The sequence below is a fragment of the Trichophyton verrucosum genome (genome assembly GCF_000151505.1).
Source record: "Trichophyton verrucosum HKI 0517 chromosome Unknown contig00185_1.f1.exp, whole genome shotgun sequence".
Classification (NCBI taxonomy): domain Eukaryota; kingdom Fungi; phylum Ascomycota; class Eurotiomycetes; order Onygenales; family Arthrodermataceae; genus Trichophyton; species Trichophyton verrucosum.
Genome location: NW_003315537.1, coordinates 19,238 through 32,458, shown reverse-complemented (window position 1 = coordinate 32,458; position 13,221 = coordinate 19,238). Strand labels below are relative to the sequence as shown.

The 13,221-nt window shown below is 47.8% G+C and overlaps 7 protein-coding genes across 7 annotated transcripts; 6 read left to right on the top strand and 1 right to left on the bottom strand.

Moving 5' to 3' along the window:
• Positions 1 to 2,418: 2,418 nt before the first annotated feature.
• TRV_01890 (uncharacterized protein) lies at positions 2,419 to 3,672 on the top strand (the record flags this gene model as incomplete). The annotated part of the gene is made up of 1 exon (XM_003023903.1): positions 2,419 to 3,672. One exon carries the CDS (start codon positions 2,419 to 2,421, stop codon positions 3,670 to 3,672), a length of 1,254 nt encoding a protein of 417 aa, XP_003023949.1.
• A 1,186-nt stretch (positions 3,673 to 4,858) lies between these two features.
• On the top strand, positions 4,859 to 5,540 carry TRV_01889 (uncharacterized protein; the record flags this gene model as incomplete). The annotated part of the gene is made up of 2 exons (XM_003023902.1): positions 4,859 to 5,191; positions 5,247 to 5,540. The coding sequence occupies 2 exons, from the start codon at positions 4,859 to 4,861 to the stop codon at positions 5,538 to 5,540; spliced, it is 627 nt and encodes a 208-aa protein (XP_003023948.1).
• Positions 5,541 to 5,802: 262 nt separating this feature from the next.
• Positions 5,803 to 6,387, top strand: TRV_01888 (acyl-CoA dehydrogenase family protein; the record flags this gene model as incomplete). The annotated part of the gene is made up of 2 exons (XM_003023901.1): positions 5,803 to 6,175; positions 6,254 to 6,387. The coding sequence occupies 2 exons, from the start codon at positions 5,803 to 5,805 to the stop codon at positions 6,385 to 6,387; spliced, it is 507 nt and encodes a 168-aa protein (XP_003023947.1).
• Positions 6,388 to 7,330: 943 nt separating this feature from the next.
• Positions 7,331 to 9,428, top strand: TRV_01887 (C6 transcription factor, putative; the record flags this gene model as incomplete). The annotated part of the gene is made up of 2 exons (XM_003023900.1): positions 7,331 to 8,441; positions 8,482 to 9,428. 2 exons carry the CDS (start codon positions 7,331 to 7,333, stop codon positions 9,426 to 9,428), a joined length of 2,058 nt encoding a protein of 685 aa, XP_003023946.1.
• A 798-nt stretch (positions 9,429 to 10,226) lies between these two features.
• TRV_01886 (macrophomate synthase, putative) lies at positions 10,227 to 11,222 on the top strand (the record flags this gene model as incomplete). The annotated part of the gene is made up of 3 exons (XM_003023899.1): positions 10,227 to 10,392; positions 10,456 to 10,835; positions 10,917 to 11,222. The coding sequence occupies 3 exons, from the start codon at positions 10,227 to 10,229 to the stop codon at positions 11,220 to 11,222; spliced, it is 852 nt and encodes a 283-aa protein (XP_003023945.1).
• A 143-nt stretch (positions 11,223 to 11,365) lies between these two features.
• Positions 11,366 to 11,665, bottom strand: TRV_01885 (uncharacterized protein; the record flags this gene model as incomplete). The annotated part of the gene is made up of 1 exon (XM_003023898.1): positions 11,366 to 11,665. One exon carries the CDS (start codon positions 11,663 to 11,665, stop codon positions 11,366 to 11,368), a length of 300 nt encoding a protein of 99 aa, XP_003023944.1.
• Positions 11,666 to 11,966: 301 nt separating this feature from the next.
• Positions 11,967 to 13,106, top strand: TRV_01884 (uncharacterized protein; the record flags this gene model as incomplete). Its single annotated transcript, XM_003023897.1, has 3 exons — positions 11,967 to 12,072; positions 12,157 to 12,703; positions 12,791 to 13,106. 3 exons carry the CDS (start codon positions 11,967 to 11,969, stop codon positions 13,104 to 13,106), a joined length of 969 nt encoding a protein of 322 aa, XP_003023943.1.
• Positions 13,107 to 13,221: the final 115 nt, after the last annotated feature.

The window sequence follows — 13,221 nt, the reverse complement described above, 5'->3', positions numbered from 1 at the left end:
TTCGCCCTTTCTGCTGTTTGACTCAACTCGAGGGGGACATCGCGATAGATGACTAATCAATTCTGCACCTGCAGTCTTATCATGATTAGTAATAAGACTTCGGTATTATATTAATACCCGCCCGTGTCACATGACAAGACAAATCAGGTGACTATTGTCTTAGATAATCAGAAATCAAACTCGAGACGGGACTCTCAAGAACGGAGAATTAATGAATTCAATGTATCACAAAACTAGTAGTTTGGAAATAATGTGCTCTTACACTCTGTAGATGCTCCGTAGAAGAACGAACGCTATGTGCCAGCAAGGCGTGAGATAGCGTGGCGACTCCAGATAAAATTCAACCATAAGGTACGGAGTATATATATCAGGGAGCTTTTAATGCTCTGGGACGGGGCTCTGTCTATCACATGACCCGGCTCAGCCTCCACTCCCTCGGCCCTTTTTCTCTCCTTCGCTCGAGGACGCCGAAGGTTGATAGAATTTAGATCGTGAAGACGCAGCGAAGATGAAGACGTTGAGGCTGCAGTCTCCGGGGCAAAATGGAGTCCACGAGCAGGACAGGATGAGGTGGCACTGACAAGGCGAACAGCGAGCAGTCGATGTGGCTAGCAACCTTGACAGACTGTCGGGTCTGCTGGCGCAGGGCGGCAGAGCGCCTGAGAGACTGACACGTCAAACAGGCGGTGGGCTTGCTAGGCTGCTGGCCCCGGGATAGTCGAGCAGGTTAAGGCTCTGGGGCTGGGATCCTCCGCCAGCGAAGACCAGCAGAGACAGACAGAAAAGAAGAGGGAAGAAAAGGAAGAGAAGCGAGGCTTCTCGTGTTTTCTTTTTCCTCTCTAAATATACTTACTCCGTACTGACTCTCGAATTCTGTCTGCCGTAGTTAGTTACCCCCTGCAGCTGCTCACCAAAGTATTAACTATCACCATCGCCATCTTGGACTCGCTGCTCGTCTTCTCCCACCAGACCAGCGGGTTACTCCTGTGCGACTGCGACAGTGACGGCACCGAGAGGCACAATCCAAGCCGCGCTGGGATTATGGAGAAGAATTGATCGATTCATCGCCTTTTCTTTTCTTTTCTTTTCTTTTATTCCTTTCCCCTGGTCGTATTTTGGGCAGCGACTCTTTCTTTTACCGACACTTCGACTCAGGCTCTCCAAAGAAAGACTTCCTCCAGCGATGAGACTGGGCTCAATGGCTGCTCAATTCCCCTGACGTATGCCTGAATTGACCTTTTAACTCCTTTCTTTTGACTGACCCCCGTTTGTCCTTCGAAAGAAAAGACAAAACTTCCAGCCAGAGAGGATAAAGGGCGATAATGAATCGCGAATTGAGTCGGATACACGTCTTTTGCCAGCTTCTTCGATCGTCTGTTCTCGTTTCTCACCTTGGTTGCGCATCTCCAGACTCTGGTGCAGGGCTCAGGACGACCCAGAGTTTCCTGTGGAGCTAGTTAGTCGAACTGTGGTACGTCTTCTCCAGTCCCGAGTATCAAAATGATACCGAGTACTCTGTAACTCCATGCATTTGTATCGTGCGTGTGAATTTTGCTGACGATTAAGTGAAGGATCCATCCTTGATAGTCGTCCGATACCTACGGGGTACTTTTTATAACTTACTTTCTTCACGGAGAACTGTATACTAGAACCGGGCTTCAGTTACCGACGACTGCATACAGGACTCGACCTATTATTTTCCCACCAACTGACCATAACCAGCTATCGAATATCATATCGAGACATAACTGTACCATAGACATCACGCTCATCGTCGGCTTGATTTGCACTTCCCAGCCATACATACCAAACACAGGACCCCATATAGTTATCGACCCTTGGCGGACCACTGATCTAGCTTAGCATCTAGCTTCGGTCTTTAGCTTCTTAATAGATCGCGCCTCGCCTGACGCCCTGGGGTATTTTGAGCTCCTCGAGAAAAGACCCCGAGTCGTTGACGTACAACTGCTCCTACTCCTGAGGCCAAGACGTCGAACTCCGTTTTGCGACTCCTGACATCCAACAGCCTGTCAACTTCAGAGAACTGGTTACACAGGCGAGCAAAGGAGGGCCTTGGATACCAGACAGAAGGATATTTAATTTGCCGGTTGGTGCTATTTTTAAGAGGTAAGCGCCCGGTTTTTTTTCCCTGATCACCACATTTGCCTTTTTTTCCTCTCTAGCCGCCAGTCACAAGAATATCCCCGAAAAGCAACGAGCATAGGGAAAAACAAAGCATAAGAGCAAGTTCCGTTCCCTTCAGCCCAGTTAAATACTCAGACATGTTTTGCCATTTTTTGTTCCCCGCCACCGGCTGTGACCCTAAATGCGTTCTGGTCACTCATTCCCCGTATCATCTCTGCTTTCCTTTTGATATATTATTATACTCCATACCTCCGGCAATAAATCGGCGGCATCATGTCAACCACGGAGCTGATTAACATCTCCGCCCACGGTCCCTTGAGTCCAAGCCATTTTTATGCCAGAGAACTAATCTGTGCTTCCCGCTTATGGCAGGATTTCACCGAACCCATAGAGTTCGCTATATGGATGGCATCCTCAGAAGTAGACCAAAAATTTCTTGGTCACTTTGCTACCCAAACCAGCGAAACAAACCCGTTCCTCTCGGGTATGCTATATAAGATATTGGGGCTTTCTGTCATATTATCCAAGAAGCTGCTCCGGGCACGAAAACTGCGACGGCTAGATCCTACGAGGGAAACAAAGTCGTTTCAATTATACCATCATATCCTATGGCTTTCGAGGGAAGGACTGATAATAGTGGAGCAGTACGTGCATCCTATGGTAGCAGATTATGTGGAGCTGCGCGTTTTAGCATATAAGCTGCAAGCGTCGTTCTACCACATATTTGTGCTTTTCCATAATCAGCCGCGTGTCTACCATCGAGGTATCCAGGCTCTACCCGGCTCAGCATCATTTGTTGATATCGTCAATGCAACTGTTCCCTCTGGCGAACAAAAGGGGGCTAATTCGCAGGATCCATCATCAGTACCTTCCCATCCAGCAGAAGGTGGTACTGTTGGGGCTGGGAGCCACCTACAACCTCCAGGGCTGGAAGTACCAGTTCAGCCCAAGTTTGCAGCTTCTTTTATTCTTCTTGCCATAGACTACACCCCGCGAGCAACAGAATGTTTCACATATGTGGCTGCACTGGCCGACCAGCTTCTACCAGGCTCCCATCCGATCCGTCTGTCAGTGAAGCTCGAGTATGCCGCTTATCTATATGATTGTCTGAACGATTCGAAAGCGTGCAGACGCTTGGCCAAACAAGCTATCGCAGATGTGTATAATGCCCAGGAGGGTATGGACGATGAAAGCTTCGAAGATGCAGCGGAATTAGTGAGTGTGCTAGGCAAGATGGTCAAGCGAGGAGGCAAAACTACCAGCAGTACAGGCGGAAGCAGCAATGGTGGAGCTGGAGCTGGAGATAAATCGGTCAGCGATGCAAGCCAGGGCACACCTCGCGAAGCTGCTGTTGCGGCTGCAGACGTCAGCGGTACGCCGAAGAGCAGCCATCAACAGCCAAAACAACAACAGCCTTCAACCCCTCAACGACCAATCCCGGTTACCAGAGGAACGCCATCAAACATCCCAGCAGAAACAGGACTTGGCCTAGCAATTCCCTCTACCACCATGGCCAATCCACTATAACAACACGTATGTGTCTGGGTAAACGGTACCAAAACCTCACTATTCTCTGAATCATAAAGCTGTGAGGATGATGTGGCAGTGGACCATTTGGCTGTTTCACTGTCACATGTGATTTCATCTCGTTTTCGTTCTGTTCCTTTATTTGTCTTGAGGAGGCGCCTCGCAAGTTGTTTTCTGATTTTAGGTATTGTATGTATATGGGAGTTTGTTAAATATCGTTTTATCTTATAGCTATCAAGATAGTTGTAGTGATAATCAACCGTGAAACATATTTCACCATTCCAAGCGGTGCCCGGTGTAAGCATTATAGAAGCCTAGGGCATCAAGCCGAGCTCCAAGCGCATGAGTGTCAACGGATTGAGGCCCATACTAATTTTGGTAAGGGTTGTAGCGTGGTCGTATAGACGATTTATAGCACGAAACGCTTTCGTCAGGAGTGATCAGATTCTGCCCGTTGCTACAGCCGGTAACAAGAATATACAACGTGCCTGGATAAGATTGGGATGAGAAAAGTGTAGAAGGCAGTCAGTAGAAGTTCCAAAGGATATCATCTGTTCCTGGAATTCGGGTATAGAGGGTAACAAAGGTATTGATTGATGTATCAAACAGAGTATACTTCCAGAGATACTGTGCGATCAAAGAAACAAACACATCCAAGTACGGGGTACTTCAGTGTAATAAGAGGCTCAGGGTCAAGGTTGCAGTCATAGCTCGCCAACCGTATAGAGGCGGGAACGGATATAATTGAAGCGAGATGATTTCCAGGCCAAACAGCTCTGTTCTAGAATCCGGAACTCATTTTCACAGTCGATAAACCTTCAGCATATGAAGGAAACCATCTGCTTTGACCTTATATTATGGGGTATAGGGATATTTTTCCTCTTTGCACTTCCAGCCAGGAGATGTTGTTACAGCTTAGCGGCACCAACCTCGGGAGGAGTCAACCTTGTCGGCGCGCTTACCTAACTAATTTTCAGCCGCTGGTCCAAATGAATCCACGTGATTCCTGCCTCGGCCCAGTCAAGCTTACCCCCGGCTTTGGCACAAGGCTCCACTCCTCCTCATACGCATGTAAAGCTGTCGAAGTTCGTCTTATGGATGACCATTTTGATATAAAGTACTAGTACACCTTTTATTCCGTTGCCTTTGAACTCAACCAGAAATATTGGGAAAAGGATAATACAACATGGGAACAAACTCACCAAATCCAGTTCCATTCTCCGAACCGCCGTACCTCTGTGGTCTTCCCTCTCCATACTACACAGAAGCTCATCGTCAGTTCCAAAAGGCATGTCGAGCATTTATTTGGGAGCATTTGCATTCTCGTGCCATGGAATGGGAGCGGGAGGGCACTGTTCCACCTCACGTGTTTGAAGCATTTGCCAAACACAACATGCTACTTCCAAACCTGCCTTCTCCCTTACCAGTTGCGTGGTTGAAGAAGTTAAATATTCATGATATCTTGGGTGTCAAAGTTGAAGACTGGGATTTAATATATACTGGTATATATCTGGATGAGGTCAGTGACCACACACTTGCGTGCTGCACACTGACTTGTGTTGACTTTGGATTAGATGTCAAGATGCGGGCTGAGTGGGCCCCCGAGCTCACTGACAGCTGGGTTTGCATTTGGAATCCCACCCATGCTTGCCTTTGGTAGCCGGGAATTTCAAGAGAAATTTCTTCCCGATATGTTAACTGCCAAGGTCAGATCGTGCATTGCCATTACCGAACCAGACGCAGGTAGTGACGTTGCAAATATTACTACCACTGCAGAGAAGAGCGCAGATGGAAAGTACTATATTATCAATGGCGAGAAGAAATGGTATATCCTTGTCCCTGGTGTGCAATTCACTACAGTCCATTGAGACATAATCAGCTCACATATCTGATAGGATCACGAATGGAATCTGGTCAGACTACACAACCATGGCCGTACGTACCGGCGGACCAGGGCCAACGGGGCTATCTATGATGGTCGTGCCTTTGAAGGGGTACCCAGGCGTAACGATGCGTCGACTCCCGGTCTCAGGTCAAGTGTGTGGGGGTACCACATATATCGAGCTAGACAATGTCAAAGTGCCCGTTGAAAACCTCATAGGTCAAGAGGGGCACGGTATGAGGTACATAATGACAAATTTCAACCATGAACGCCTAACAATTGCCGTTGGAGTCACCCGCCAGGCTCGAGTAGCTCTTAGCGCCGCGTTCGAATACTGTATGAAGCGCGAGGCCTTTGGTAAGACTCTGATGGACCAGCCTGTGGTGAGACACAGGTTGTCCAAGGCTGGTGCCGAACTAGAGTCCATGTGGGCTTGGGTAGAGCAGTTCTTATACCAAATGAGTCACATGCCAAAGGCAGAGGGAGATAGAAGACTGGGTGGCTTGACTGCTCTGGCTAAGGCCAAGGCCGGAATGGTCCTCAATGAGTGTGCTCAGGTGGCGGTTTTGCTCTTTGGGGGACTTGGATTCACAAAGTCTGGTCAGGGAGAATTAGTTGAGAGTAAGTAATTTTTCTGATTTGCCCGATTCTATTTCCCTGTTCAACTTGCTTTAACTGGCGGTTTACTGATTGATTTAGAAATACTGCGTGATGTCCCTGGAGCTCGGATACCCGGAGGGTCGGAAGATGTACTCCTTGATCTTGCTGTTCGGCAGCTTGTGAAGAATTTCAAGGCCGAAGGGAAGAAGCTCGGGAAGGCTGCTAATCTCTAGAAGGTATTATTTCTTGTTTGGATAGCTGATACTTCGACAACCGCGTACTGTGAAATGAGTACTGTAGCATCGATGATATATGATTATGCTTAATAGCAGGTTTCTAACGTAATATCACTGGGAAGATTGAAACATAATGTTTGCTGGTTCTTTAATAGGCAATCCGCTGTTATCTTGTAGTTGGAAGAAGCTTGTCGTGAACATCGTTAACAATGGTTGAATGGACTTTTAGGTACTCCTGAAGCTTAGGTAAGGAAGGTTCTCCGACTCGAAATCCACCAATAGACGGGAGCTGACTAATTACCGGGAATTATATATCCCGTTAAGTTGAATGACTAAGCAAACATAACGGGCATTCCATGAAACCTTAATTTTGCAACAACGAAACTGACGCGAATCTCTCCAGACGTTGTACTCAAATGGCTAATGAAGATAATTAGCAGATGAACAGATAATAAAAGCAACTGACGGCTGGTTGCAGGCCGTTCAATAGCCTCTTAATTTGTCACTGTTCAGAGATGAAACCCGAGATTTCGCCATCATCCTCCGAAGACCCAGCAGACTCCAGGACGGTCGTGCCCAAGTCGGCTAGTAAAGCGCAGACCTGCGAATCTTGCCGCGCTGCGCATAGCAAATGTGACGGTCAAACACCCAGTAAGTCTTATTATTACCCCCGAGATGGCTGCTCATAATAACATTATTCGGCAGTTTGCGGTCCGTGTGAGAAGAGACACTCCAAGTGCAGCTTTTCTAGAACGTCAACTGCGAGAGCCTCTCTTCCTGCCTTATCCTCCAATTCATGTCTGATTTGCAGGAGAAGGAAAAAAAAATGTGATCGCGAACTACCATGTATGCAATCGAAAATGTAAAAAAAAAGAAACGAAAAGTAAAATTGGCAAGAGCTTACCGCTGATAATAGCTTGCACTTCGTGTCGCCGACGGAATGAACCTTGCCAATACAGTTACCCTTCATCAACGTATGTTCACAGAAACCATCAAAGGAATGCCGTATAAACTAATTTATCTCTACAGCCTAAAGCCAACCCAACGGCCTCCCCTTAGCCCTTCAGGGCGGCCATCTAAGTCTCCAAGACTATCCCTACCAACACGGTCTGCTAGTGTAAAGCGGCCATCAACCCAAGCAGATGACAGGGAACTGTTTAGTAAAGGTTCAAGTGTCATTTCGGATGATATTTCTGACAGCGAGGCGGACGACCTATCTACTGAGAAGTCTGCATCTGTTACAAACACGACAGACCTTCTGAAGCTCTTCCAGCGGGCTCGAAAGAAGGGCCCAGAGCCGCGAAGTACTTCTGTTGAGATTCTGGAGAGTTTTGACCCCAGAGGCACGGATAAAGATACCCTAGATCTATCTACATGGCTAGCCGAGCTCAAAGAAGCGATTCTACATAGGACGGACACATCGAAACCAGGTTATCGCGAGAAAGCAAAACGAGAACTTGCTAGACTATCACTACTGCAGAAAGACAATCCTGGAATTACGGAGATAAAACCAGACCCGATTGATCTCATAAAACCTCCTCGTTCAGTTGCAGACCGCTGTTTCGCGATCTACCTTACTCGTGAATATGTTAACCTGCCAGTATTCCATCTCCCAGCGTTGCATGCTATGTATATTGAACTATATACAAGTAAAAATTCTGGAGATGATAAGATTATTTCTCTCGGCATATTTAACATGATCTTTGCACTGGGCTCTATTGCCATTGATCCCTATTTTGACGCCTCAGTTTATTTCAACACGGCACAACGCCTCCTTCGACTAGGTTCCCTGGGGCCAGATAGTTTCTCGACTATACAAGCACACATTCTTGCCAGCCAATACCTGATTGCAATCCACAACTTTCACGCTGCGTGGAAATCTATTGGACTTGCAATCCGTATTGCTGAATCACTTCGGCTTCACCTCGGTTCAGGAAGCCAGCATCTTGAAGATAGAGTCGATAGAGAGCTTGCGAGGAGGCTCTGGCACAGCTGTATTCTTCTAGAAAGGTTGGTTCGATCGGATTCATGCACTGAGCTCATACTGACTGGTAAGTAGGACGATAGCTCTAAACCTGGGTTCAAAAACAGTTGTAACCCCACGATCCTTCCAAACACCACTTCCAACGCCCCTTGAAAATGAATACATCGACGTGATATTTGGGGGAGAACCCGCAGCTTCTTCTGAACGGCCATCAATTATAGAGTTCTTCACCGCTTATACCCGCCTGATGGAGAGGTATGAAGATGTTGTTGCTGTGCAAGAGGAATTTCGCCCTATTATGCATCACCCCCATAAGCTAATGGGTATATGTGAATTCACCACCCTCCTAAATGCAGATCGGAAGCTGTGCAACTGGATGGCCGCTCTCCCTCCTTTTTTGTTGCCAGAGAGCAATCATTTTTCCTTAGAAAGTCCAGTTGCAAAACGACAACATAACATTCTCCGCATTAGGTATCTCACCATCAGACTCCTTCTGTGGCGGCCCCTTCTAGCCCTTGTTGCTGCATCGCCGGATCTAATCTTGGGCAAAAACACCTCTAACCACTCAGGCGAGGCCAGCGAAATTGTTGATACACCTATAATACACACCATAATTCTGAAAGGCGCCTGCAAATGCATACTCTCCGCCCAAGAAATAATAAATTGCTTCGCAGAAAATCAACATCCCGACGGGAAAATTGATCATCAGGCACCGATACCTGACTGGTGGGAAAATATTACGTCGACCTTTATTTGCGCCCTCGTGCTCCTGGCTGCTCGTCTCTGTCCCCTTGATCTCATCAAACAGTTACCGAGGGGCAGTAAATCTGTGGAAGATGCCTGGGAAAAATCCACCGGACTATTTCGTGAATATCGAAAATTCGATTCCAAGGCTGGAACATACCTAGTTGCTATAGAGTCCCTCGCTAATAATGTGGCTGAGATGGATAGCACTAATCCTCCCCGTGCGAAGGACAGGGAATCAGATGCTCGACCGATCAATGACGTTACCTGGCTGGAAACGCTGCCAAATGATTTGCCTTGTTCAGTATGACCATCGCCGTCATTTTCTATATCCCTAAGCCATGATAGCTCACAGCACAGGATAGTAATTTGAGAAGCTTTCTACAACAAGGATGCGACATTTCTCTGTTTTCACTTCATTATTTGGATAAAACGGTGGGGTGTCTTTGAGTGCTTGTCTACTCAGTCTTGTCATTTACGGCTAGAATTGGTAGTACCCTCTATGCACTCTATACCGTCAACAGGGAGGTGGGAAACTTTGATACTTAGGAAAGAGAGCGGCCGAGGTTATTAGTACCAAGCGAAGGTCCCTATATTTGAAACCTATATGGACTGCTTAACGGCAGATGAACCGTATAGCCTCTTGAGGCTCAACAGTGTATGAATGATAAATAGTGTACCAGCTGCGTTTGGCTTAGTCATCCGGCGTTGTTCCCGAAACTTATATAGATCAGATAGTAGCCTGTTAACCTATCTGTAGGCTTGAAAAGGACATTGTTTTGTAATAAATCATAAGTCATAAAGAAGATCTGTTTATGGTGGTGTATACCAATAGCTTGTTGGTACAGCTGCTGTGTGGGGGTGCTCTGCCATGCTTGTGCTGTCATGCCATGTCGGCTTGTCGGGCGGCGTCGGCTTAAGCTCCCAAACTTGCATAGGCATCCGCAGGGTGGAGAAGCGTCGTCTTCCGTATACAACGAACTAGATATACAAGTTGCCGAGCGCAACGGGACAGTAGTTGAATTTCTCTGTATTTCACTCTTTGCTCTAGATATTCTTCCTCATTTGCTAACTAGGGAATAGACACTTCACGTCCACCGCTTCAAACATGGCAGCTACAATGCAGGCTGCAAACCGGCTCCAGTCCGTCCTCAAGGCAGGGAAGACAGCATACGGTGTCTGGCAGATGTTCCCTGGCGCCAACCTCTCCCGGGTAATGGCGAGATGCGGATTTGACTGGGTTCTCGTTGATACAGAGCATGGCAACATCGATGGTACTTTACCATGGTATTTAGAGTAAGATTGAGTATGCTATTAGATGCTGATATTGAATATAGATGCCCAAATGCATGAAGCGGTAGGAGCCATTGCGGCTACGGGAGTCAGCCCTGTTGTTAGGATTGCGGCCAACGAGGGGTGGATGGTCAAGCGTATGTTCATGGTTAATACTGCGTTTAGCACGGGAATGGGTACTGATGGTGAGATAGGCGCACTTGATGCTGGGGCTCATGGAATACTTGTTCCACTGCTCGAGACGGCGGATGATGCAAGGAAACTGGTCCAGTCGGCCAAGTTTCCTCCAGTAGGGAAGAGAGGGTTTGGTGCCCCGTTTGCAATGGGTTCAATTGGCAATGTGTCGCCGATAGAATATCTACAGCATGCGAATGACGCTTTAATAACAGCTGTGCAGATAGAGACTAAGTCTGCCCTTGACAATGTTTGTACCCTTTATCCCTCCTACACAATCCGCTTTGCTCCTTGACCCCGTACTTCACACAGGCTGCTAAGTTATGGATAGGTCGAAGAGATTGCCCGAGTACCTGGAGTCGATGTCCTCTTGGTCGGGCCATGGGATCTTGGAAATAACATTGGCCGACCCGTGGTCACCGCCGAGTTCCATCCTGACCTTGAGGTCGCTATCGAGAGAATCCGTAGAGCCGCGACAGACAATGGGAAGAAAGCAGGCATATACTGTCCGTCTGGGGAGTTCGCGAAGAAGTACATTGACCAGGGATTCCACATGGTGAGACCTGCCTTTTCCTTTTTGTTCCTTGCTTCAGCTTCATGCTGTCACCATTTGCTGATTCGGTTTCGAGTACCATAGGTCTCTGTTATTTCGGACGTGACCGCGCTTCCCATTTTCCTCAGTCAGAGCTTGAAAGTCGCAAAGGGAGAGTAAATTCAGAGATATCCTCTCAAAACTAGTAATAGTAGATTTCTGGTTTAGAGATATTTGAAACAGATGCACTAGCATTCATCAATGGCCTTTTGAACCTCTGTTTCGGTAAACCGGTGGAAAAGCTTCTTCGGATCGCTCAGCTGGCCATTGGGGAGTGTCTTCTCAACGTGTAGAACAGGAACATCGAATTCATACATGTCCTTCCACTGCTGGTTCCCAGGGGCCATCACATCTATCTCTGCATACTCGAATGTCTTTCGCTGCCGGAGGTTGTTGAGGGTGAGTTTGGCGGTCTCGCATAGGCCACAGTTCAGGCGGGAGTAGAGCGCCAGCCGAGCATTCTGCAGAAGCGAGAGAGTAGGCCGCATCTTTAACAGATATATCGAAAGTAACTAACTGGCTGAATCGCTGGATCACCGTCCTTCACTCGGCGCTTCGCTTCTGGGTCCTTTTTGTTTATTATTATTTTTGTTGGCCTGCCTGGGAGGTAGAAAAAACTTTTCCTATCCAGAACCTTCGATAAGGACGATAAGAAAAAGCAACGCTGGAGGAGCTGTCGCTCTCGCCCACCGCCGCCCTCAGCTGGATTAGTTTAAATATACTTGTACGCACCCCTCCATCCCTGGCGAAAGGGCTCAATTTGTGCTTGCTACCACCGTCACGGACAATATGGCTCAGAAGTGTGTTCACAAGGGGTGTGGCAAGGTGTTCGCGGACGCTGATGAGTCGTGTGTTTACCATCCTGGCCCGCCGATATTCCACGAGGGACAGAAAGGTTGGTTCTTCACCATGGGGTCGCGAGTGTTACTTATTTTTACGTTGGCTCCTAGGTGACCGCAGTTACTGACTGGCAAGATAGGTTGGAAATGCTGCAAAACTCGAGTCCTGACCTTTGACGAATTTCTTGCCATCCCGCCGTGTACGACCGGCAAGCACTCTACCGTCGACGATACACCAGTTGAGCCAAAGAATGAGACTGCTGATATCCCTGCATCGACCCCTGCTGCAGATGCTCCCGTTGGCACGACCAAACCCATCGCTGTATCGGCTGCGCTACCTTCCTCGCTGAGTGCAACCGGAGCTCACACACCTACACCCACGGGCACTCCCGCCCCGCCAGAGTCCGAGTCGGACGATCCGTCGTTGGAGATACAGCAGGGAGCAACATGTCGTCGGAAAGGATGCGGTAAGACGTACAGTGGGTCTGGATCTAGGGACGGAGAAGAATGCATTCACCATTCCGGATATCCTGTTTTCCACGAGGGGAGCAAAGGGTGGAGCTGCTGTAAGAGGCGGGTGCTGGAATTCGATGAGTTCCTGAAGATGCCTGGTTGCAAGACGAAGAACCGCCATTTGTTCATTGGCAAGGGAAAGAAGTCTGCTGAAGAGAAGGTTAATGATGTGCGGTAGGTCGAGCTTAATTTTCCCCTTTTACAAGCTGGTTTTGGTTATTGCTACTTAGCAGAGGCACTGACATGCTTGGTGATGATTAGGACTGACTATTACCAAACCTCCTCGACAGTGATCGCGTCAGTATACCTCAAGAAGATAGACAAAGAGGCCGCCAAAGTGGACTTTGCTTCGCCGACCACGATTGAGCTTGACCTCCCCACCGCGGACAACAAACGGTACAAGGAGACCTGGACTCTATTTGCACCAATTGACACAGAGAAATCGAGCTACAAGATCATGGGGACGAAACTTGAGTTCTCTCTTGCAAAGGCAAATGGGGAGAGCTGGCAGACCTTGCGGAGTACCGACCCACGGACAGGCGAGATTATTCAAACCGGACGGCCGACGAGGGCATGAGACCACAAATTTCGAGCAAGAAAAAAGGGCAAAAATAATGGTACGAATAACGAGGTGAACGAATTGGTGAGGAATAGTGGAATTTATCTGAACTTTTTTGTATTGACATTTATAA